Here is a 23,832-nt window from a genome sequence, read left to right on the forward strand (position 1 = left end):
GTGACACACTGGGCCTGATAAAACTTTTATCTAATAATTCTTCCAATTGTTGTTTAAGTTCTTTAAGTTCTGCAGGTGCCATTCTGTAAGGTTTCTTAGAAATTGGGGCTACCCTTGGCAAAAATTCAATAGAGAATTCAATTTCCCTGTCAAGCGGTAATCCTGGCAATTCTTCAGGGAAAACATCAGGAAATTCTCGAATAACCAGAGTGGTATCCAAATTTGTCTCTTCCTTCCTATCTTCTTTGATATAAGCAGGCAAGAAAGTCTCGACACCCTTTTCGAAAGAGGCGATTAGCTCGAATACAGGAGATTAAATATGATGGGGAGTCTTCTATGATACCATTGAAGTAAAATACTGGTTGATCCGGAATACTAAAGGTAACCATTTTCTTGTAACAATCAATACTTGCATGGTATGCAGAAGTCAATCCATGCCTAATATTACATCAAAATCTTGAATTTCTAGAAGTATTAAATGAACCAACAGTTCATTTTCTTCTATCTTTATTACACAAGATTTTTACACTATATTGGTGTCACTTGAATTTTCCATCGGTGTGGCTACCTCTAGAATGTATTCTAATTGTTCTGGTTCGACCTTTAAGTGGCATGCAAAGTGTGGTAACACAAATGAATAAGTAGATCCGGGATCAATCAAAACATGAACGACTTTTTGGAAGATAGTAAGAATACCTTGAATCACTGATTTTGAGGCATGAGCGTCTTGCTGGGTGATTGCAAATACTCTTCCCTTCATTTGAGGCTTTTGAGCTATTTCTCCCTGCTTTGGAAGCTGTTGCATCTGTAAGCTAGGACACTCTGTAATTTGGTGCCTCAATTTTCCACATTTAAAACAGGCTCTAGTATGCCAATAACAAGGAGTCGATCCACGGTTTTTCCCATATTTTTTACGTGGTTCTATTGGGCTTTGAAGTGGCAAGAGCCTTGGCTTCTTGTTTGCCCTTTCAAACTGTTGTCGATTAGATGGTGTGGGTCTAATTTAACATTTCTGATTTTCCATCTTTTGGAAAATTTTCGAAATCTTTTTCGACAATTTGGGCTCGATCCACTATTTCAGCATAAGTTCTCAATTTTAAGACTGATATTCTGCTTCTAATAGCAGGTCTGAGACCCCTTTCAAATTTTTTCACCTTTCTTGCCTCATTGTTAATCATATGTGGTGCAAACCTGGCCAATTCAGTAAACTTGGCCTCGTACTGTGCTACTGTCCGGTTTCCTTGGATTAATTTTTGAAATTCCATTTCTTTTTTGTCTCGAATAAGATCTGGAAAATACTTTTCATTAAATGCCTCTAGAAATACTTCTCAAGTCAAGAGTTTATTTCCTTTGACCAATACTCCTTTTGCCATTCGCCACCAATGTCATGCTTCACCTTCTAACATAAAAACTACCAAGGCCACCTTCCTATCATCAGGACATTCCATTACTACGTATATTTTCTCTAATTGCATAATCCATCCCTCGGCTTCCAGTGGGTTTACAACACCCTTAAAAAAAGGTCGGTTCAATTTCTTAAATTGTTCGATATTACTCCCACCATTTCCCGTAACTGACTACCTTGGTGGATTGTTGTTTCCATCTGATGTTGAATTAGAGCAACCATATTTTCCAAGGCTTTGTGAATTCCTTCCATATTAGCTTCAGCTATTCTGGATTTGGACTTCGTCCCGGTCTGTACACACAATAAATGTGATTTTTAAGTATATTCTTTTTAAATTTCCTAAGAATCTTAAACCTATTGCTCTGATACCATAATTGTCACGCCCCAAGAATTTACAACACTGATATTCCTGAGATGTGACTGTCAAAACCTATATACATCACTTGATAGGACAAATTTACAGAGGCGAATTCTTACAAAGTAACAAAAGAAAGTTTAAGCACAACTACAATATCTTCCACAGTTGATCCTGATAAGCACTCAAAATGAAACCGCCGTTATCTTGAAAAAATGTTTCCCGCAATTTGATGAGTTTGGCTACTCAGTAAGTGATCATCATAATCCTAAAAATAATAATAGTTGAAAGATATCAATATTTTCAAAAAGGAGATCTATTAACAGAAATGCATTAACAGTTTCACTTTAAAAAATGCATAATTAAGTATAATCCGAATAATTGAAATGCATATAACATTTTAACGGCAGTGCATAATTCAAAAGATTTCACAAAATACCCTACTGGCGTTCCAAATAGGTCATCTATATACCCCATCAGCGTCCTGATGGGTCCACTTAATCCCTATTGGCGTCTTAGATAGGTCCACTTAATCCGTGCAGGTCCACTTATACCTCACCGGCGTACCGGATGAATCCATTTAATCCCTACTGACGTACCGAATAGGTCCACTTATGCCTCACCGGCGAACCGGATGAGTCCACTTGCATACTTAAAGCATTTCTAAATCTCTTTAAACATTCGAAAGCAGCAATATCATGTACTTAACATATCATTGAAATTATTAGTATGAATTTCACTGAAACCATTAATAACGGTCACTTTCAATAACATTTAAAAAATAACCAGTCAAATATTTTGGGCTCAAATTTAGAAAGGTAGCAGTTCCTAAAGACATTCTTTTTTTTTTTTTTTTTTGAAAGTTTAGGATTGTTACACGTCAAGTGGGAGATAATGCGTAATCTTTCATTCTGTTGATAAAGATCTCTATCTCCCTAGTGATCTCAGGTACCCTGATCATATCTGTACTTTGCAATGAAACCTAGGCACTAAAAAATTGTACAAGTTCCATTTGTCGACATGTGTCACCATAGAGACATATCGTGGCACTCCTACAAATGGGGAAGGACACTTGCAAGGGCAGTGCCAGACGTGTATAATAATAGAAAGAGTTAAGGTACTGCCAGGAAACTTTTGATCCGTAAAAGACAATTTTTGGTTGGCCCTCGAGCCTTGGGATTGCGTTGAAGGAAGCAGAGCCCTGACCACTGATGAAAGGAACCAAAGAGCACAGTCTATGCTAAACAACCAGCTTCTCCTCCGCAAGGAAGAGATCTTCTGGTCCTAGAGATCCAGGGTCAAATAGCTTAAATTTGGTGACCTTAATATCGCTTTTCTCCACAAGATTGCGAACTGCAGAAGGCGGGAAAGCTCCTCCAACATCAAAGTTGGTGAATTCCTTTTCAACCACCCCCCACCTAAAAAAAAAGTGGAAAAGGCAATAATTGACTTCTTTTTCAACTCTTTACTGGCCCCTCTGACCCAAGGCCTAGGGTAGCAAAGCTGTCCTTCCGTTCAATTCCCCCCAGAGAAAGCTGCCTAGCTTGAGCGCATGTTTTCCGAAGAAGAGATCCTTAGGGCAGTCAAACGACCTCAGTCAGGACGTAGCCTTCAGACCCGACAGCTAACCAGTGGCCATTTTCGAACACTGTTGGGACTGTTTTCGTCCCGATCTGCTTGCCTTCTTCAATGAATTCTACGCGAAAGGTATTATTCATAAGGCCATGAACGCTACCTTCATCACCTTGATGCCCAAGGTTGAAGAGGCCAAAGAGCTTAAAGATTTTAGGTCCATCAGTCTAATTAATAGCTCCTACAAAATTATCTCAAAGGGCCGAGCTTCTCAAGGAGTTCCTCGGTTGGGTCACGTCTCTGTCTCAGGGGGCTTTCATCAAGAACCGTCAGATCCTTGACTGTGCTCTTAATGCACATAATGCATCCACTCGCAAAGAAGAGATATTCTGGTCTCTGAGATCGAGGGTCAAATGACTTAAATATGGTGACATCAATATTGCTTTTCTCCATGAGATTGCCAACTGCAGAAGGTGCAAAAACTCCATCTCCCACATCAAATTTGATGAAATCCATTTGGCCCCCCCCCTCCCTAGGTGGAAAAGGCAATAATCAACTCCTTTTTTATCTCTTTACTGGCCCCACCGGCCCAAGGCCAAGGATGGTAGTGCTGTCCTTCCATTCAGTTCCCCCGGAAAAAGCTACATGGCTTGAGCACCTGTTTTCCAAAGAAGAGACCTTGGTCAGGACCGAGCCTCCAGCCTAGACAGCTACATAGTGGTCATTTTCAAACACTTTTGGACTCTCTTCGACCCTTTCTGCTTGCTTTCTTGGATGAATTCCATGTCAAATGCAGTATTCATAAGGCCATGAACGCAACCTTCATCGCCTTAATACCCAAGGTCAAAGGGGCGAAAGAGCTTAATGACTTCAGGCCCATCAATCTAATTAAATAGCTCATACAAAATTTTCTCAAAGGTCCTAGCTTCTAGGCTCAAGGAGGTCCTCAGCTGGGTCATCTTTCCTATTCAGGGGGCTTTACTCAAGGAACGTCAAATCCTTGATGATGCTCTTGTTGCACATGAGTGCATCCACTCTAGATACCTCTCCAACATTCCAGGTCTCGACATCAAATTGGATTGAGAGAAGGCCGACGACCATCTGACTGGGTCATCCTAGATGACACTCTCAGGAGAATGAGGTTTGGACAAAGATGGAGGGGTTGGATCTTGGATGCATATCCATTCCTTTCTTCTCAGTCATTATTAACGGATCCCCCAAAGGCATCTTCCCTACCTCTAGAGGTGTTAGACATAGAAGCCCTCTCTCGCCTTTCCTGTTTGCTATTGTTGCTAAAATTTTAGCCGATCAATCGCTGGGATATACCGTAACAACCTCCTCAAGCTTCTTTATAGGAAATCAAGGGCCGGAGATTTCCCATCTTCAATTCGTTGACAACACCCTTATTTTTACAACGCCTCCACTCAATAGGTCGATTCCGTCCTTTTCCTCAAATGCTTCGAGATGGCCACTAGTTTTAGGGTAAACATGGCCAAATACAAAATGATTGGCATGGCTATCCAGGCCAATGAGACCCAATGCCTGGCGGACCATTGGGGTTGCACGGTGGATGACGTGACTTCCATTTACTTGGGTTTGCCTTAATGTATTGGGAAGACCAAGCTACGGCAATGGAGCAATATCGTTGATAAGTTCGATTGCAAACTCGCCAATTGGAAGGGCAGGTTCCCCTGCTCATAGGGGAGATTTACCTTGACCCTCTCCACATCCCTATTTTCTAGATGTACGTCTTTCATATGTCGACTTCAATCATGGCTTGGGAACAACTCATGAAGAACTTCCTTCGTCAGGGGAGGGGCTAAGGAAGTACCGCCTCATTTCATGGGCTAAAGTTTGCTTGCCAAAGGCTCATAGTGGGGTGGGCATCCGTAGTCTTAAATCCAACAACTTAGCTATTTTGGGCAAGTGGTGGTGGTGCTTTGCCACACAAGAAAACCATCTCTAGCAAGAAGTCCTCCGACATGAGTATCGTTGTGGAGCCTTGGCCTAGCTCCCTAGCTGCAGCGTCAACTCCAAATCCTCTGGAATCTGGAGATCCCTCCTCCATACCCTTAAGCTCTTAAAAAACAATATCCGTTTTCGGCCTCAGGAAGGTACCAGAGTCATCTTTTGGCCCAATCTCTGGATAGGCTATTCTCCATTGATGGAGAGATCGCCAAACTTGTTCTCCTTGCTTGTGATAGCCAATCGACTGTAGCTGACCACTTTGACCCCTTAGGATTGGATAGAGTTTGGAACCCCAATTTCAGAAGGCCCTTAGCAGACCACGTGGTCCATGAATTCTTGGCCATGTCATGCCTTCTCCATTATGTTTTCCTCCCACCCCATAGTGCTGATAAGATTATTTCGTCTCCGGCTCCCTCAGATGTTTTCTCAGTAGCCTCATTCTACAGCAAAATCACTTCCTCATTCTACACCCCCATCCCTTGCTGTTAGAACCTGACTCTCCTTCATTTCCCCCAAAATCCAAGTCTTCAATTGGATTGCATCTCCAAGAGTTGACCATTGGCCAGATCCAAAGAAGGGGAATGCAGATACCAAACCGATTTGTCATGTGCCTAGCGGATGAAGAAACCATCCAGACCTCTTCATCCACTGTGACCTAGCCAGATTACTCTAGGGAGACCTCCAACTTTTCAATGGTCGTGGGAGACTCCGAGATCTGTCCCACACCTCTTTTGTGCTTTTTTCTTCCCTTTGTGGTCTAAGCCGGGCACCCCTCTCTGGTGGGCCTCCGTGGCTGCCATGTTATGGGTAATTTGGATGGAGAGAGTAGGACTTTCCGAGGGGAGAAGGCTACCGTCCAAGCCTTGAAAAATAGGCCCTAGGTCACCTTTTGGGGTAAACATCACAAAGTCTTCAAGCATTTCTCCTAGACTGATTTTCACCAAGATTGGCTGGTGCTGCTGAACCTGAGCCCCCCCCAGAATCCTCGCGCCTCCCTTTGGAGACCACCTGCCCGTCTTCGACAGTTTCTCCCTTCGCAACACGAGCCCTTCTGGTATTAGGGACATTTTCAGAGACAAGGACGGCTGAACCGTTTTCTCCTTCTCTCGATGCATTCGCCACACCGACTCTACCATCACAGAAGCAGTGGCTCTTCTTGAAGGCCTTAGGAAATTCAATCGAAATTGGAGCCTAGAAGTAGTCGTGGAAGGAGATTCCAAAAGCCTCATTGCTTGGCCTCCGGGTCCTCACCTTGCCCTTGGAGACTCTTATCACATTTTTTATGAGATTTTTCATATTTGCAGGGTTATGCGTGTCTTAAGGACACATACATGGCGAGAGGCCAATGCAGTAGGACAACACTCGGGATCTCTGGCACCTTTTTTAGCACTTAGTCCCCCCTTTTTGTATCGAGTTTTCCTTTTATTTCTGGTTGTATAGCATTTTCTGGATCCCTTTAGGGTTTTTTCTGAGAGCACCCAGCTTGCTGGATGCCCAACCTCTTGTACATTTCTTTACCATACGTAATAGTTGATACAATACTACAGTCAAAAGATTCCAAAAAATAAAAGGTAGTGCAGATATGGGATGTCCAAATTTATTGAGGCAAAAAGTGTCCCAACTCCAAACAGGAGTTGGGAGTTATGACCTCTTTTAAAGCCAAGAGCTCTACCACCATTGGTTTAAGCCTTATATGATGATAGATTCAAGATTTTGTAAAATATAAATTACATAGAACATCAAGAAGTTATAGTACAATATTTGGTGAAATTTGATTCATTTTCTTGATAAGTAATTGTCTAAGTATCAATAATGAATGAGGCGATATGTGTCTTTCCCCTTGACATGGGAGGGTATTTTTGGTCATCCATGGATGTTGAGCTTTTCTTTCAATTATTTAGAAGATTTAGGTCGTTTTCCCTCTTCTCTTCTACCTTCCATCTATTTTGCCCTTTGTTTTTATAATAGTGGTGTGATGTAATTGTGTTGTTGCAGTGGAGTGTAGAAGAGGAGGAGAGATTTAAGAATGCTGTTGTGGAAGCATATGAACGTGAAGGGAATCCATATTATTCAACAGCGAGGCTATGGGATGATGGCATCCTTGATCCTGCAGACAGTAGAAAGGTTTTGGGCCTTTGTCTTGCTGCTTCTGCGATACCCATCCCGGCTGACACCAAGTATGGTGTCTTTAGGATGTAAACTTTCCATGAAGTAGTGTTATTCAGCAATTGATGCATGGCAGTGTATGCTTTACTTTTGCAGTTTGTGTTCATGTTTACAAGTAGTTTGAAAGCTTTCCCGCAAATGTAATTTGCTGCAAAACTATTTAACAAGGAATGGTATAGGCCACAGCAGCTTGGCCCAACGCCCATTATAACAGAATAGACAGAGGGCCATTATGACAGAAATGACGGGTATAAGAACAATTCATAGAACAAATTATGGCCATCGTTTCCGTAATAACATCTGTTACTTTTCTCTGTTTTTCCATTTTTCTGACTTTTTACAACTTCCATTTTTTTTTTCTTTTTCTTAGTCAAATGCCTTTATAAACAGAAATGTACCAGCCCTTTCCGATTATGTTAATGGCGTTTTCGTAACTTACCTCCACAATATATGTCACACCAGAGTTGAGCATCTATTGAGTTATGGACTTTGCTACGTGTTTGTGGGGAAGATATGCCGCGCAAAAATTACGTAAAAGCTTTTGTTGTAGATTTTCTGGGTAGGATTTTTTATGAGCTTTTAAAAAATGAAAATAAAGAGTGAAAACGCAAAGATTGAAATGAAATCCAAGCATGGAGAAACATAGCTGAAAAAGACCATGCCCGTGTTCAACTGCTTCTGCTTCATTTAAGGTCTTTCCGAGAGCTAGGAGGTCTGCAGCGAACGTGTCACATCTCTAATACATATTTAGGGGGGGGGGGGGGTTGCAGCAATAGGGGTGGCAATTTGGACGGGTCGACCTGATACGGGTCGGGATTTGGATCTCTATATTGAAACTAGTGTGTCTAGATCTAGACCCAAATATTGAATCCGGTGTGTTGTGTCAGGTTATGAATGAGTGGACCCGACTTGCATTGGGTCTGAGTTTGTCTTATCGTGGACCTTGTTAGGTCAATTTCAGTCGAGGTTGACCCAACCTAATCTGACCTGATAATTATTATAATATGTATTTGTGTATATGCAATATATATAGGAAAAATTTTATATAAGGATGCAACCTTATAACGTAGAACTCCAGATGCACCTCAAAAATCCATTGGAAAATGTAGTTTTAATGTTGAAAAACCCTTTGATTTATCATCTCGACATCGAGATGTATGAACATGAAAAATAAAAAAAAATAGTTCATTTAACAACATATTCTCTACACTGTCTATTTTCAAGATTTTCATATGTTTATAGATCTACTTGATTTTAACTATTTTTAAAATTTAAAATTTTATAATTAAATATAAAAATAGATTTTGAGATAATCTTAAGAACATTTTACATCAAAATTATATACCATGATAAAATTTGAAGGTGCACCTTAAGGTACGAATGCCATGCCAACTGCACCCATATTATTAAGTATAGAATATTTATAATAAAATACATATTTTTTATCTAGGCCTTAAGCTTGTACCCAAGAAGGTCTGGGTTGGGTCTAGGTCCAGCTAGGATCCAACACGCGCTTGATTATGGCCCACATGTCCTCTACCAAGGCTTTGTATTATAGCTAGCGGAGGGGCGCCAACCCATCCTTGGCTAAGCAGTACAGGTAGATGCAAGCTTTGCTGCCGCATCAGCTGGAACACTGGCTTGTTCTGGCTTTTTGCATTAATGTAATAGACCCCTCAAAAAGCTTCTAAACTTCCCAATAATTTTATAAGATTTTTTTGAGAATTAATTCGGTATATCCCCTCATAAATGTTATTATTACAAAAACTCCTTAGTTTTTATATATTACTAGCGGGGGCACATGCTGCGCATGTTATTAGATTCTATTTATAAATGCAATGAACTATATAAGTTAGATGATGTCTGAAGGATCTTCAATGACTAAAAACCTAGGAAATTATACTATTATTTTCATTTGAATAATAATAAGTTACATTTTAAATGAGCTAAATCATATCTATTACTGTTTTAGAACTCTAATAAGGATCATAGTGGATAGGCCCTCCATTTGATCAATATGTATTGGTCGATACAAACTAAAAAGGAAAACAGAAAACATGAAACAAAAATTATTCTTTGTAAAAAAAATTAAACTTTTATTTTAGTAATAAAGTATTATCTTAATAGAAAAATATTTTTCTTTTCATGATTAATTTTAGATCATGTTAATGCCAATGAGAATCACATATTGTAATCAGAATCCATGAGGAGTTTTGTATAGAATATTTATGAAAATATTCGTATTTGACAAAAGCCTAGTAAGAAATGGCGCGATGTAAAGTTCGATCCACATCAACTTCGATCCTATTGGGGTTTGCCCTGCCCTACGCAAAATCAAGGAATCGTACCTGGTGCTGCATCCAAAAGAAAATGGCATAGTTAGATTTTTGAGAGAGAAACAGTGATAGTGAGATCAAGACAGGAGAGAACTTGATGATTAAAGGTACATTTATTAAGTGAAAGCGCTTTTCGAAACTTTAAGCTTTCACATGAGCCTACCAAAAGACTCGCTCTCACCACCTGAATAGATGGATTGGCAGTTTCTCATGAAATTGGTTAAAGGCCGGAAAAATGCTTTCCCAAATGGTGTTCAAATACCCAAATGCCCACAAAATAAATATGAGAAAGTGGCAACCAAGGGGAAGGAACTCTTTTAGAAAATTCATTTGTGCTAAATAAACATGTCCTAGATCAGGAACAATGAGTTTGGAGTCTGAAAGAGAGCTATCAAAGAGAGATATCAGAAACTCATTTTTTAATATGTTGGGTACGTGTGAAAATACTTTTGTAAAAATATTTTCACATGAAAAAATTCCCTTATGTAATTAGGTGTAGAAGTATTTTGGGAAAATTATTAATAACCCCCCATAATATACTATTCACTCAATTTACCCCCTGCTGACTTTTCTCTCTCATATTTTTCCCCTCAACAAACTATCCCCGCAAAAACCCCCTCAACGCAAAAAAAAGTAAGAAAGGGACAAAAAGACTTTTTTGGTATTTCCCCTTTTCCTTCCTTCTTACCCCGTAAAGTTACCCAATAATTTTTTTTAACAGAAGCTTCTCTCGCACCCTCACGGCCCGAGCTCAGCAAGGCTTTTCTTCCCACTTTTTCTCCCTCATGGCCCGAGATCCACTCCATCTCTCACTTTCTCTCTGTAGCCTGAGCCCCCTCCTCTCACGCTCTCTCTCCCCGGCCAAAGCCCCCACCTCTCACGCTCTCTCTCCCTGGCCCAAGCCCCCTCATCTCACACTCTCTCTCCCTTGCCCAAGCCCCCTCCTCTCACGCTCTCTCTCGTGGGTTGAAGCTTTCTCCCTCTCTCTCTACGAAGGAACGCCCAAGTTAAGGCCCGAGCTCTCTCCGTCTCTCAACGAATGATACCATTGGGCTCTCAAAATCTGTGTCCCAACCCAAACCTGATAGCACTACTTCGATTTTTACTTTACCCCAAATCAGCCCCATATAAGGTAATTTTTTTAATAAAATTGTTTGAAATTTGTTGGCATTGACAATCTGTTGTATTTGATTTGGCATTGAGTTACTTGATTTGGCATTGACAATGAATCTGTTGTATTTGATTTGGCATATACAAAATGAAAACTAAGGACCCCCCCTAAATTGTATTTGATTTGTGTTTTCAATATATTGAGCTAACTAACAGAGAGTTGATGTTAACTTAGTGAATTTGTGGGAATTTTGTGTGTTCAGTTGTTGTTTTCGTTGATTAAGCCCATTCTAGATAATTGGAATAAGGCTCGAACAATGATGATGATGATGAATTGTTGTTGATGTCAATGATGTTATCAAATGCGGGTCTTGTTGTTTTTCTTTTTCCTTTTTTTAAATAAAACAATGCAAAAATTGTTGTTATCTCAAGATGAGTGTTGTGAAATTAGACTTCATGAAATTGGGATAAAATTGAAACTAGTTCTGTGGATTTATGGAAATTTAGGGTATCTAACTATCATTAGTAATATTCTTCATAAAAGCATGTATTAGCATGCTGCTATCAAGGAATTGAGATGCCATTTGCGCTATTTGGGAAAGGAGAGTAACTACCTTATTGTGTCATGAAACATGGGAGTAGAGCCAACTTGGAAGCCATGACCTATTTTCGACATGTATCAACAATTTTACACACATACTGACCTAGATCCTTTTGTAATCTTCTTCATGCTCAGTGACCATTGAGTGCATCATTGAAGGAGAATTCTATCTTCTTTTTTGTTTTGAGCAGTCACTTGTAAATTTTCAAAACATGTATGAATTCAACCAACACATAATTGAGATTTTGAGCTACTCATCCTCAAATTGTTTTTGAGTTACATGTAAACTTCGATCAAATTGTTTCGAGCTATTGTATTTGATTTGGCATAGTGACCTCAAGAGTTTTGATTAAACTCAAATTGCGAATCTAGTTTATGGGTCATTAGTTTTCATTTTGTATACAACTTCTCTTAATTTTTATGGTTTCCCTATTATTTATTTTCTTGTTTTTTTATTTTTACTGAATTGTAAAATAGAAGAGCATTGGATTCTCAAAGGGGTAAAGCCTTTGGCCTTGGGAATAAATATGATCGAGTTTGCTCTAAAATAGCCACTGATTGAAAGTATGTGTTTATATCCACAAAGTCATTAGTGTTGTATTCAGATAATCGTTGGGTTTGTTTATTTGTGGGGTGTAAATTATTACAAATCTTGTGCAGAAGAAAAGAAAATGAGTGATAGAAGATTGATTTATTGTATTTGTGGTGGAGGACTCTAATCAAATATCGATGGGACTTTGGACTATATTGGTAGTGATGCATGTACATTTATGATTGAAAGTAGAACTAGGTTAGATGACCTGCGAAAATACGTAGCTGAGTGTTTCTCGCTAGACATACACCTGATATAATTGAGGTATTTTGTCTTGAAAAATAAAAGATTTATTGTGAATTTATTCATTGACGATGATATCGAGAGGATGTTGAATGCACATAAAGGCGAGAATAATCTCTTAGTTTATGTATTTGATGGGAGTGAACAAAGGGTTGAAAGTACTTCACGTAACCCTAGGGCAATCGAAGAGGTCAGACCCCCCCAATCCTCTAATGTTTTGGTATCTAGTTCCAAATAAAACAATGCACCAAGGTTGCTTAGTTCATGGGACGATGCACTTACAGGTATAGGCCAACAATTTGAATCTCTAGATGACTTCCGAGAAGCCCTTAGTAAATTTGCTATAACACACCATTTCACTTATCGTCTTGTTAAAATGAGGGGTATCGCATAAGGGCAAAATGCAAGGGTGACGGATGCAAATAGGAGATATATGCTTCGAAGTTTGGCAGGACGAATGTCTTTAGTATCAAAACATGGAAAAAAGAACACTCATGTAATATTGGGACAAGCAATAATGTATAGAGAAGAGCATCACAAAAATTTATTGCATCATTAATCAAGGATAAATTAAGTGACACTGCACAGTACAAGGCTAAGGAAATCATGAATGATTTGTCTCGAGAATATGGGCTAGAAATACCCTATTGCAAAGCTTAACGAGGGAAATAAATGGCCATCAAAGACATATATGGTTCGCAAGAGGAGGCATACAACCAGTTAGCCGCATATGTAAACCGAGTGATGGAGACGAATCTTGGTAGTTATGCGACAGGACAAGTATGACAATATGACAGATTTCAACAAATGTTCTTAAGCTTTTATGGCTCAATACACGGTTTCAAAAGTGGATGTCGTCCACTGATATTTCTCAATGGGGCATCATTGAAAGCACAATACCTTGGAATTTTACTTACTGCGAACTCACTCGATGGGGGAGAACAAATGTTTCCTGTTGCATTCGCTATTGTGGATGCCGAAAGTATCGACAACTGGTTGTGGTTTATGAAATCTCTAAAGATTGCTATTGGGACTGATCGTGAAATCACTTTTTTATCTGATAGACACCCTGACCTAGTTGATATTGTTTGTCAAGTTTTTGAAAATGCCCATCATACCTTCTGTGAGCGTCATTTAGCAGAGAATTTCAAGAAGGAAGTAAAAGACATACCTAATGATATTAAGAAGGCAGTTGTAAAATACTTTGTTGGAGCATGTACACAAGAGTATTTTGACAATATGAGTGAAATTAGGTCAATTTTTTAGGTCGCATTCAAGTGGTTCATGAAAGTATCGCCAGACCGTTGGCCACATCACTCTTTAGCGATAAACGATATAATCAAGTAACAACCAATGTGGTATAACAAGTAGATTCAATAAGCACGTGATATGCCAATTCTCTAGTGCGTTGACTTGATTAGAAGATAAATTATGAAACTAATGACCACTCAGAGCTTGGAAGTTGAATCCTGGACCACAACACAAACTCCTCACGTGCAAAAGAAACTGATAAAGATCATAAATTAATCCCTTTCCATTAGGGTCATTGTGTCAAGTGAAGCAATATTTGAAGCAAGGGGTGATCGTATGAATTATAAGGTAAATATAATTGAACGAGAATGTAAATGCCGTGGTTGGCAAATTACGGGTTTGCCCTGCAAACATGCTTGTAAAGCCCTTCAATGGATTAATAGGGATCCCGTCGACTATTGTGAAGGCTATTTCACAATTGCAAAGTTTCGTGAAACATATTCTGAACCTATCATGCCAGTTACCTTGATCGATCTATCTGGACGTGCGTATGCACAACTTCCTGAGGATGGAATAAGAGTACTTTTACCTCACTCCAGACGACCCCCTGACCGACCTAAAAAGAAGCGCATCGAGTCACAGGAAGTACCAGTGCGATCTATTCACTGTAGTAGGTGCAAAAGAACTGGTCACAATAGGGCGACATGTAAAACACCCACTTGAAGGCATTTTTTTAGTTATCTTCTTTGTTCAGTCTTTTTAAGTTGTAGCACCTACTTGTGGGAATTTTTGTCAGTACATATATTGGATATGCCACTTTTCTCTCTCTTTTTTAGTTATCTTCTCTGTTCTATCAGTACATATATTGGGTATGCCACTTTTCTATCTCTTTTATATTGGATATGCTAATGTTCTATCCGTTTTTTTATTGGATTGGATATGCCACTGTTCTATCTGTTTTATTGGATTGGATATGCCATTGTTCTATCTATTTTATTATTAGATTGGATATGTCATTGTTCTATCTCTTTTCTTATTGGATATGCTACTTGTGGTTAACTTTTTATGCCAATTATGATAATATAATTAGCAATGCAAGACCCGGAACAACTAAGAGGCATAGGGGAGCCATCCACTTAACCCCCAAATATGGACTTTCTATGCACTTTAACCTGGTCTAACTTTTCCTAACATATTTTTCCCCAAAACCAACTATTTTAACTAATACCCCCAATACAAAAAGTTCATTTTTTGACCAAAATACCCTTCACGTATATAACAAATCATTTTTAGATCCCAATAAAAGGAAACGCTGGACAACACTTGTACAACTCCATACTGCTCACTTCAAAACGTCAGATCGGCACTTTAAAAAGCTGGACTGCCCCTTCAAAATGCCGTACCACCACTTCAAAACGTCAGACTGTCCATTTCTCCAATAGCACAATCCCTGAACAGCCATAATGAAACGGCAGATTGCTCATTTCAGCAAAATAAGCGCTAGACCGCCTCTTCCAAATGCCAGACCGCCCTCTCTAGTAAAAATGATTTGTTATGTAAGGAAAGGGTATTTTCGTAAAAAAATGAACTTTTTGTATTGGGAGTATTTGCTAAGAAATATAGTTTTTGTAGGGGAGGGGGGGGAGGGGGAAGAGTTGCTAGGAAAAGTTAGGTTGGAGGTAAAGTGCCTAGAAAGTCTATATTTTGGGCTTTTAAATAATTTTTCCAAGAAACTTTATCTCAAATTTTAAATTTTATAAAGAGAAAGTACCTAAAAATTATTAGAAAGATAAACTATATCAAATTTTATAGTGAAAAACTACTTGGAAAATTTTTGGATGGAGAAATTATCTCAAAATTTTTAGAGAAAAATATTATCTCAAATTAATTTAAAAATGACATTATAATGAAAAATACAATAAAAAGTATTTAAATGTTTTTAAGACATTGAATTTTGTCTTGCAGACACCCATACCGGCTTTTTCTTACGGACTACCAAATAACAAGAATAGTCCACAAGATTTCCTAGATTTGGATAGAATTTTATCTAGTGTACAAGGACTTGACCGAGTCCACTTAGACTCTACCGAGTCACTCAGCCTCGCCCTTGTCAAGTACCCCACGAGTTGCATGTACAATTGGGGCTTACAAAAATAAAATAAAAAATAAAAATCGTAAATTAATTGTAAAAACTTTTCTCTCTCTAACCCCTTTTCATTCCTTTATGTCTCCTCCCCCTCCCTCTCTCTCTTGATGTGTCTCTTCCCCTCCATCTTTCTCCATCTCTTTCTAATTTCCAGCATACAATCCACAAGTTTAGCATCTCTTCTATAGCCCCAAACTTCTTCAATATACACAATTTTTGTTGTGAATCTATACCACGCTTTTCTCTCTCCTTAGTTGGGCGTCTCTCTCTAGTTGAGGAGGCATATAAGGTGAAGACCCATGATGAATGCTGAGAAAGGGAGAGGGCATGGGAGTGACATGGAGAGCGAGAGTAGGATATAAGAGAGAGAGAATTATGGAGAGATGAGGAGGGGATATATGGCCCAAGGGGTGGGGCAAAAGAGGGGGGGGGGCTGCATTGCCTAATGGGGAAGGAGGGCTACATGGCCTACTGGGGGGAGAGAGGGGGAGGAGAGGGATTGCAAGATCCATGGGAGGCCACATGCTTGGAAATGTGGCCCAAAAGGGGTCACATGCCTAGGCACGTGACCAGAACTTCCCTAGCCCATCTCTCATCCTTTCTTTCTTTTTTTTCCTGGAAATAGTGTTCTACTTGAGCGAGTAACTCAGCTCGAGTCAAGGCCGAGTCCTTGGCCCATGCTGAGGTTCGAAAAATTGAATTTATCTATGGAAAAACTTTACTTATTCAACATCAAACCTATACCATCATTTTGCATATTGAATAATCTTTCGAATGATCTAAAGATCACATGAATCTTATAAATCCTTCAAAACTGACGACCATTTTATTGCACACGACCAGTGTGAGAAATCACGTTAGCTAGGCTTGGCACGTCTTGTAGTGTCGTGCATGGCCCAAGATGCACTGTATACATGCCAAATTATTTTGTACAAGTATAAAATTGCATAGACACATTAAAAATCACTTAGAATGTTGTAAATGAGCTTTATAATGTTGCAAGACATAATTTTAATATGTTAGTGGTCAGGTTTTGGTTGTTGATTGTGTTGGACTAGGGTGGTCTACCTTTAATGGGTCGGTGGATCCCCATGGTATTACTTTATTCGTTACGGGTTGACAAAAGAGGGGATTTTTTTTATTGAAATTGTTGTGTAAAATGCTATTCAAATAGATATGGATAGCTACTTGTAGTTATTTGAATAAACAATGTGGGGAGAATAAGTGGGACCAGGTTGTTGTAGAGATAGAAAGGTTGGTTTTTTGGTGAATTGCACGTAGCTCTTTTGAGACCCTCTCACCTCTCTCTTAGAAGCTCCTATTGCACCCCCACGTCCATTTTCTCTCTTGCATTTTCTCTCTTGCCCATCCAACCCTACGTATCCCCTTCTAGCGAAGCGAGTATTCTCGAGCCATCCATTAAATAGCTCTACTTTGCATTGTGAACTTTCCTCCTGGTTCTTATAGTCAAAAGAGGGTGACCTAAAGGGATAGGATCCAACTCTTGATACTCATAAAGGGGTAAATCAATTTAAAAGGGATATCAGATCCGCAGAAGTTGTGTACCTCTATTTTTGAGTTTTTATTGTAGCTTTCGCTACAATAGGCTGCCTAGGGTGTCCAGCATTGGAGGTTCGCTCTCATATTTGATTGTTTTTAAAGTGGATTCATAGAGTTTCGCTCACAAATCTGATTATTGTGATGCAGGTTCACTCTCGCAGCGAGGCACAAGACGGCACTTCTGACCGTTGTGCCAAGCACCTTCAGATGCAAATGGAGACGATCAATGGTAGATCAAGGACTTCGTCAAATTACAGTCCAAGAGAGAAACTAGTCTAAGAACCGCTCTATCACGGACCACCTGCAGTTGCTGGCTTATCGAGCAGAAAAACAGAAAATCCTCAAAGAAGAAGTTTTGAAAATTTTAGTGCAAAGAGGGCAAGAGATTTTAAAAATGCTTTCGAAAAAGAACTAAAACTAAACTAAACTGATCATGCAAATCAAATAAAACATAAAGAAAGAAACAGACTTACTTGGAAACCAGGCCCACAGGCCCGGCAGCTAAAATCAGTGGACCTGGTTCAGAAATCGTGCGACTAACTTTCTTATGTTCCTTAGAGTTTGCCGGACAGGAGTGACTAGTTTCAAAGTTGAGTTTGAATATTCGACAGTATAGGTCTAGGTCATAGGAAGTTATTCTAGGGGTGGGCCTCTAAGGTGTATGGTGATGGTATCATAGTTTGGAAGCCATAGGAATTGGTGTACGGTTAGGTTGGGCCGACTGGAGTCCTGCAATGGATTCATGGTCTGTGGGGGCTTAGAAATTAGGATTAAGATACTTACGGTTTCTAAGGGTCTTAGGACTAAGTCTATGGTGCAGCAGGGCTTCGCCTAGAATCTATGGCTTAGGGGTCCTGGAAATCGATGGTGGGGTCCCTACTTATATAGAAGTACCCTGGTAACTGCTCTAAAAATTGTGGCAAAATTAGGACCATTGGTCATCCGCGACAAAGGTTTTGCCACTAGCGTTAAAGGCTTTGATTGCAAACAACCGTGGGCCCCACAGTCACTTGTCCTCTTGTGTCCATTGGAGCATTTTTAGGACGTCGGTGTGAGTGTTTGAGGTCGTCTTAGTGGGATAACTTGCATAGGTTTAGGTTAGATTAGGTAATTTTTAAGTGGCTTAAGGCTTCATTAGGTAAGTTTAGTCCTGTTTTATAAGGTTTTAAGAGAGTATTAGCCTAAATTAGGAGGTTGAAGGAGGGCTTAAGTCATTTAAAAAAGGTTGTAAGTAAACTAGAGTTCCGTACAGTTCCAACTAAGGTAAGATCTCCTCAAAGGGAAGAAATTTGATGGCAAGAACTACAACATATGGCATCATAAGATTTACTACTTACTTGAGGATTAAGTGTGCTTGAACACTAGACCACTAGCACGACTCTCCCAAGGGATCTCTATTCAGGTACATTATGAGCTCAAAAGAGATCATTGTGTACACTTCATATTCATAACGATGTGTAGCGTGCAAAAAGACCTGAATAGATAGTTTGAAACTTATCTAACGACTAGGGAGATGTGGCGGGCATTGGAGCTCTATTTCGTTGCATCAGCCACTAAATTACGTGAACACACTAGTATTCGAGGCATATATGATGCCGCCAAATGTCTCCATGATGGAGCATTCGAGAAAATTGTCACAGATCATATATGATTTGAGTGTTGTAGGTAATATCACAAGCTACCAGCAGCAGATCATGGTGATCCTTAAATCACTTCCTCACTCTTAAAAAAGCATAAAAATTATGATAACATATGTTAAAACAATTGTTCATCTTTTTCATCATCTTGTAACATATGATGATGAAAATGTTGAAACAATTGCTCATCTTTTCTCGTCATCTATCTACTAGTGTACAAGGGCTAAGGGTAGTAAGAAATCCAAGATCAAGCCTAAGGGCAACAATCGTCCCTAGAAATAGGTAATGAAGGTTGAACGTGCTAAAGGCAAGAATGCCAAGTGAAGGGGAAGCAAGCATAAAGCTCTTAGGGCTCGTTTGGATAGGAAGAAATTAGGAATCCTAGATATTTGAAATTCAAGGAAATCTATGGATTTTCAATATTAAGGATTTTTATCATGGATTTCTCAATTGTCTTGTTTGCAATATCAAGGATTTTTATCATGGATTTCTCAAATGTCTCGTTTGGATAAACTATGCAAAATTCATGGATTCCTTGCTATCACTTTCATGTCCATTGTTAGGTAACAAAACTTGATACAATTTCTCTCTCCAAAATTTTTATATGCTTTGTCTCGCTAAAACTCAAAATTTGGGATAGCGTGTATCTATAAAATTTTGAGATAGTTTCTCTCTCTAAAATTTGATATGGTTTGTCTCTCTAAAATTTAATATACTCCCTATCCAAAATTTAAAATTTGAAAGTGTCTATCTAAATATTTTGAGATAATTTCTCTCTAAAATTTTTAGGTGCTTTACTCTCTCTAAAATTTAATATAGTTTTTCTTTCTAAAATTTTAAAATACTCTATCTAAAACTTAAAACTTGAGATAGTTCCCCTCTTCAATAATTTTGAGATAGTTTCTCTCTTTAAACATTTTTAAGTAGTTCTCTCTCTAAAATATGATATAGTTTTTCTCTCAAATTTTAAGATACTTTCTCTTTCTAAAAGCTAACATTTGAGATAATTTCTCCCAAAATGTTTTGTGATAGTTTCTTTTTCTAAAAAATTTTATGTACTTTCTCTCTCTAAAATGTGATATAGTTACTTTTTTAAATTTTAAGAAGCTTTCTCGCTCTAAAACTTCATGTTTGAGATGGTTTCTTTCTCTAAAATTTTGAAATAGTTCCTCTGTTTAAAATTTGATATTGTTTCTCTCTGAACTTTGATATACTTTCTCTCTCTAACGTTTAAAATTTGAGATACTTTCTCTCTCTAAAACTTAAATTTTGAGATAGTTTCTCACTCGAAAATTTTTATATCTTTCTCTATTTAAATATAGTATCTCTCAAAAATTTTAATATACTTTCTCTCTCTAAAACATAAATTTTGCAATAATTTCTCTCTCCAAAAATTTTGAGATAGTTTCTATCTCTAAAAATTTTTAGGTAGTTTCTCTCTCTAAAATTTGATATAATTTCGATTTTAAAATTTTAATATATTTTCTCTTTCTAAAATTTAAAATTCGAGATAGTTTCTCTCTAAAGCTCAAAATTCGAGATAGTTCTCTCTCTAAAAAAGAGATTTGATATAGTTTCTCTCTCTAAAACTTTTTTAGATAGTTTCTATTTCTAAAAAATTTTAGGTACTCTCTCTAAAATTTGATATAGTTTCTCTCTCTAAAAATTAAAATATAAGATTATTTCTCTCTCTAAAAATTTTGAAATATTTCCCTCTAAAAAATTGTGATTGTGTCTTTCTCTCAAAATTTGCATATACTTTCTCTCTCTAAAATATGATAGTTTTTCTGTAAAACTTAAAATTTGAGATAGTTTATCTCTCTAAAATTTTGAGATTAGCTTATCTCTCTAAAAATAATACTATCTCTCTATAAAATCATACTTTCTCTATCTAAAAGTTAAAATTTGAGATAGTTTCTCTCTCTTAAATTTTGAGATAGTTCATCTCTCTAAAAAAATTTGGTACTTTCCCTCTCTAAAATTTCAACATACTTTCTCTCTCTAAAATTGTGACATATTTCTCTCTTTAAAAGTTAAAATTTTTTATAGTTTTTCTCTCTACAAATTTTGAGGCAGTTTCTTTCTTTATAAAATTTAGGTATTTTTTCTCTCTAAAGTTTTCATACCTACCAAATGCTCCCTATGTTTCGGGTCGAGGGAGTCAATGAGTGAAATCCATCGGCCTTAGAAATGCAAAAAAATAGATTTTGGTATGGAAATGAAATCATGGAAAAGTAGGTCTTATTTTCATAATTTTGATTTTCTTAATTTAAGTATTTTAACCATTAAAAAATTCAAACGGTGGTTTTTGACAATATGAAATATATTAGGAATCCATGCACCCAAACAGGCCCTTAAGGAAAAGTCAACCTTGATCTATTTTGATTTTAAAAATTCCGATCATATCACTCATGAATGCACTGAACCGAAAAAAGCATAAACCACTCATCCCATTGAATTGTTAGTGTACGCATAGAGGTGCCAGTTGCTCGGCTCCTTTTTAACGGTTGGATTGTGGGCGCAGGGCTTGTTAAGCTTCACCAAGTTCTAGTGCAAGTGGAGAATATTCATGGGGAACATTGCCACTGATGATGTGTTCGATATGGGGCCCTACTGGTTACAGTTCCAATTTAGCCGAACTACGTTTCTTCGTGATGATCTCTATGGCAGTACTCCCTAGAAAGACATTTAGTTCCATTCTAGGCAATAAAGCAGAAATTAAACTTTAGGATCATTCCATTTTTAGTGGATTTTTAGTTCATGGGCTCTGTAATTTGGATATGGAATATTGTTTCCGTTCTCCTTCTCCATTTGTTAATGATATAGCGTTTTTCCCATTCTTCTTTTTCTTTTTCATCTGTGCAAGATGATTTGTCTTTAGTTCTATGATATGGCATGCCAGTCTTGGACATATAAGCAAGGATAAGATGACTAGATTAACTAACAAAAGATTATTAGGATCATGACCAAAGTAAATTTACCCACCTGTGCCCTGTTTGATAGTAAAATTTACCAGAAAACGATTTTCTAGGGCTCAAGATACATAGAAGCCTTAGAAATTTTTCTCTCAAACATAGGAAGTCCGTTAAATGTGATGGCCCCTCCACATATCCCGGTACTTTATTAGTTTCATTGTTAAGTACTCGTGTTATGGTAATGTGTACTTACGCTCACATAAATTTGAGATAATTGATTGCCTCAAGATATTTAATGTGGAGATTAAAAACCAGTCAGAAGATTATTGAGTTCTCAAAACTGATAGGAAGCAAGAGGACACCTCTGAACTATTTTTTTTCAATATAATTTCAGGGAGATGCTCTGTTGACTGCTGTGTACATCTTTAATAGGGTGCCTTGAAAATTTGTCTAAAACCCTACATGAATCATGAATTAGCAGAAAAAATAATTCTACATTTATGAGTTTACTACTCTATTAAATTTTTATTATGAGTTTAATACTCAATTAAATTTTAATTTCAATTTTTTTTTGTTATTCTTTTAGGATTTATATATACACTACATTTGCATATATGATCGTAGAGACGTGTCCACCCCATATTTTGTCTAGCGTACTAGACAATCAAATCCACGTACTAAATATGACACCCGAGTCCGTGACCATGTAATACTGGTTTAAACCCAGCGTATCTATCAAAATATAAAGAACTGACAAGAACAAAAAACATTATATTACCAGTATATATCTTATACTTCATGCTAAATCCATTACCTCCGAAACAATTGGCAACATAAGGACACTCTTAGGCGAGGTCCAGGCCTCTATTTTATGAAGACAAAACATGGTGAAGACCTCAAGCACAAAAGATAACATACTTCATACTAGCAAGAGATATTCTGTTTTAGGAACAAAGGAAAACTCTAATCAACATATTTGAGTTAAATCAAACAGCAAGTACTTACTGCAGTTCTTAGACAATTCAACATATAGGCAACATCCTGCAATGTTTCTTCTCTATACAGGTATGGATTGATCAACTCTACTCCATCCAAAGAATCATTAAACCCAATGAATGCAGTCAAGATTCTAAAATCCGACTCTCTTCCCACATTTTGCTGAGGATGCTCAAGGAGGTAAGAACTGGATGAGACAAAGGCATACCAACGCGCACATGAATCTATTCCAAGGACTCTATTGATTGACACATATAAAAGCACCTAATAATGGGTTAAGTAATGCTAATACCTACATTTCTAATAAAAAAAGGAATGCTATGGTGATCAAAGAAAAGCAATCAACTTGGGCAATTCAGCCTTGTTCAGGGGTACAAATATATGATCACTCTGGATAAAAAACTAAGCATATTTAGTGTCCAAACTGGACGTAAGGAACTCACAGCCACATAGAAGAAACCCACTTAAGGAACTATCTAGACCACATCCTGCCTTCCACAAATATCTGAATCAGTGACATTACCTCCTCCCAAAAATTCCCCAACCCGGCCAAAACAACTGACAGTAATAACATCTGCTAAACCTGCTACATAAAAGAGATCAGGGTAGGTTATCTACATCTCCAATAGGATGAATTTCTAACATATTTGCAGGAGACCATAAACATGGAGGCGTTGCATACTCCCCAACATATCATACTAGTACGGATATCCAATAACGCATTCTCTATTCTTCCAAGAAATCATCCTTCTTCGGTCCCTTCCCCTAAAAGACCTGGCAATAATTTTACCACCAACCGGCTTGCACAACCCAACATCAATCAAGGAAGTGGCTTTCCTAGCCTCAGGAAGTGATGATGCCTGACCCATCTGAAAATCAAACAGCATTGCAAGGCACTTTACTTGGTGGGCAAGAATGCAGTCATCGTGGTCACGAGGCAGCAACTTTAATATGTGAAGATTAACCTGCAAGAATACCA

The 23,832-nt window shown here is 38.0% G+C and overlaps 2 protein-coding genes and 1 long non-coding RNA gene across 7 annotated transcripts in view; 1 reads left to right on the forward strand and 2 right to left on the reverse strand.

Moving 5' to 3' along the window:
• The window catches only part of MCCB (3-methylcrotonyl-CoA carboxylase), a 47,947-nt gene extending 40,157 nt beyond the window's left edge, over window positions 1–7,790 (forward strand). For all 4 annotated transcript variants that reach the window (XM_088863965.1, XM_088863963.1, XM_088863964.1 and 1 more), the window contains one exon: window positions 7,296–7,790. In XM_088863965.1, the coding sequence (XP_088720091.1) occupies window positions 7,296–7,499 (204 nt within the window). In that variant the 3' untranslated portion in view covers window positions 7,500–7,790. The remainder of the gene's footprint in view (window positions 1–7,295) is intronic.
• A 1,864-nt stretch (window positions 7,791–9,654) lies between these two features.
• On the reverse strand, window positions 9,655–18,148 carry LOC148782406 (uncharacterized). Its single transcript, XR_016053459.1, has 2 exons — window positions 17,779–18,148; window positions 9,655–9,820 (listed from the first exon to the last, which is right to left on the reverse strand). It is a non-coding gene; the product is annotated as an uncharacterized LOC148782406 (long non-coding RNA).
• A 4,609-nt stretch (window positions 18,149–22,757) lies between these two features.
• The window catches only part of THO5 (THO complex, subunit 5), a 36,076-nt gene continuing 35,001 nt past the window's right edge, over window positions 22,758–23,832 (reverse strand). For both annotated transcript variants that reach the window (XR_016053460.1, XM_006842901.4), the window contains exon 8: window positions 22,758–23,818. Coding sequence is in view for 1 of the 2 variants with exons in the window: in XM_006842901.4 (XP_006842964.1) it covers window positions 23,552–23,818 (267 nt within the window). In the remaining variant the exon portion in view is untranslated. The remainder of the gene's footprint in view (window positions 23,819–23,832) is intronic.

This window comes from Amborella trichopoda, chromosome 4, assembly GCF_054954075.1.
Source record: "Amborella trichopoda isolate Santa Cruz 75 chromosome 4, AtrichopodaSantaCruz75HAP2 v2.0, whole genome shotgun sequence".
NCBI classification, from domain to species: Eukaryota; Viridiplantae; Streptophyta; class Magnoliopsida; order Amborellales; family Amborellaceae; genus Amborella; species Amborella trichopoda.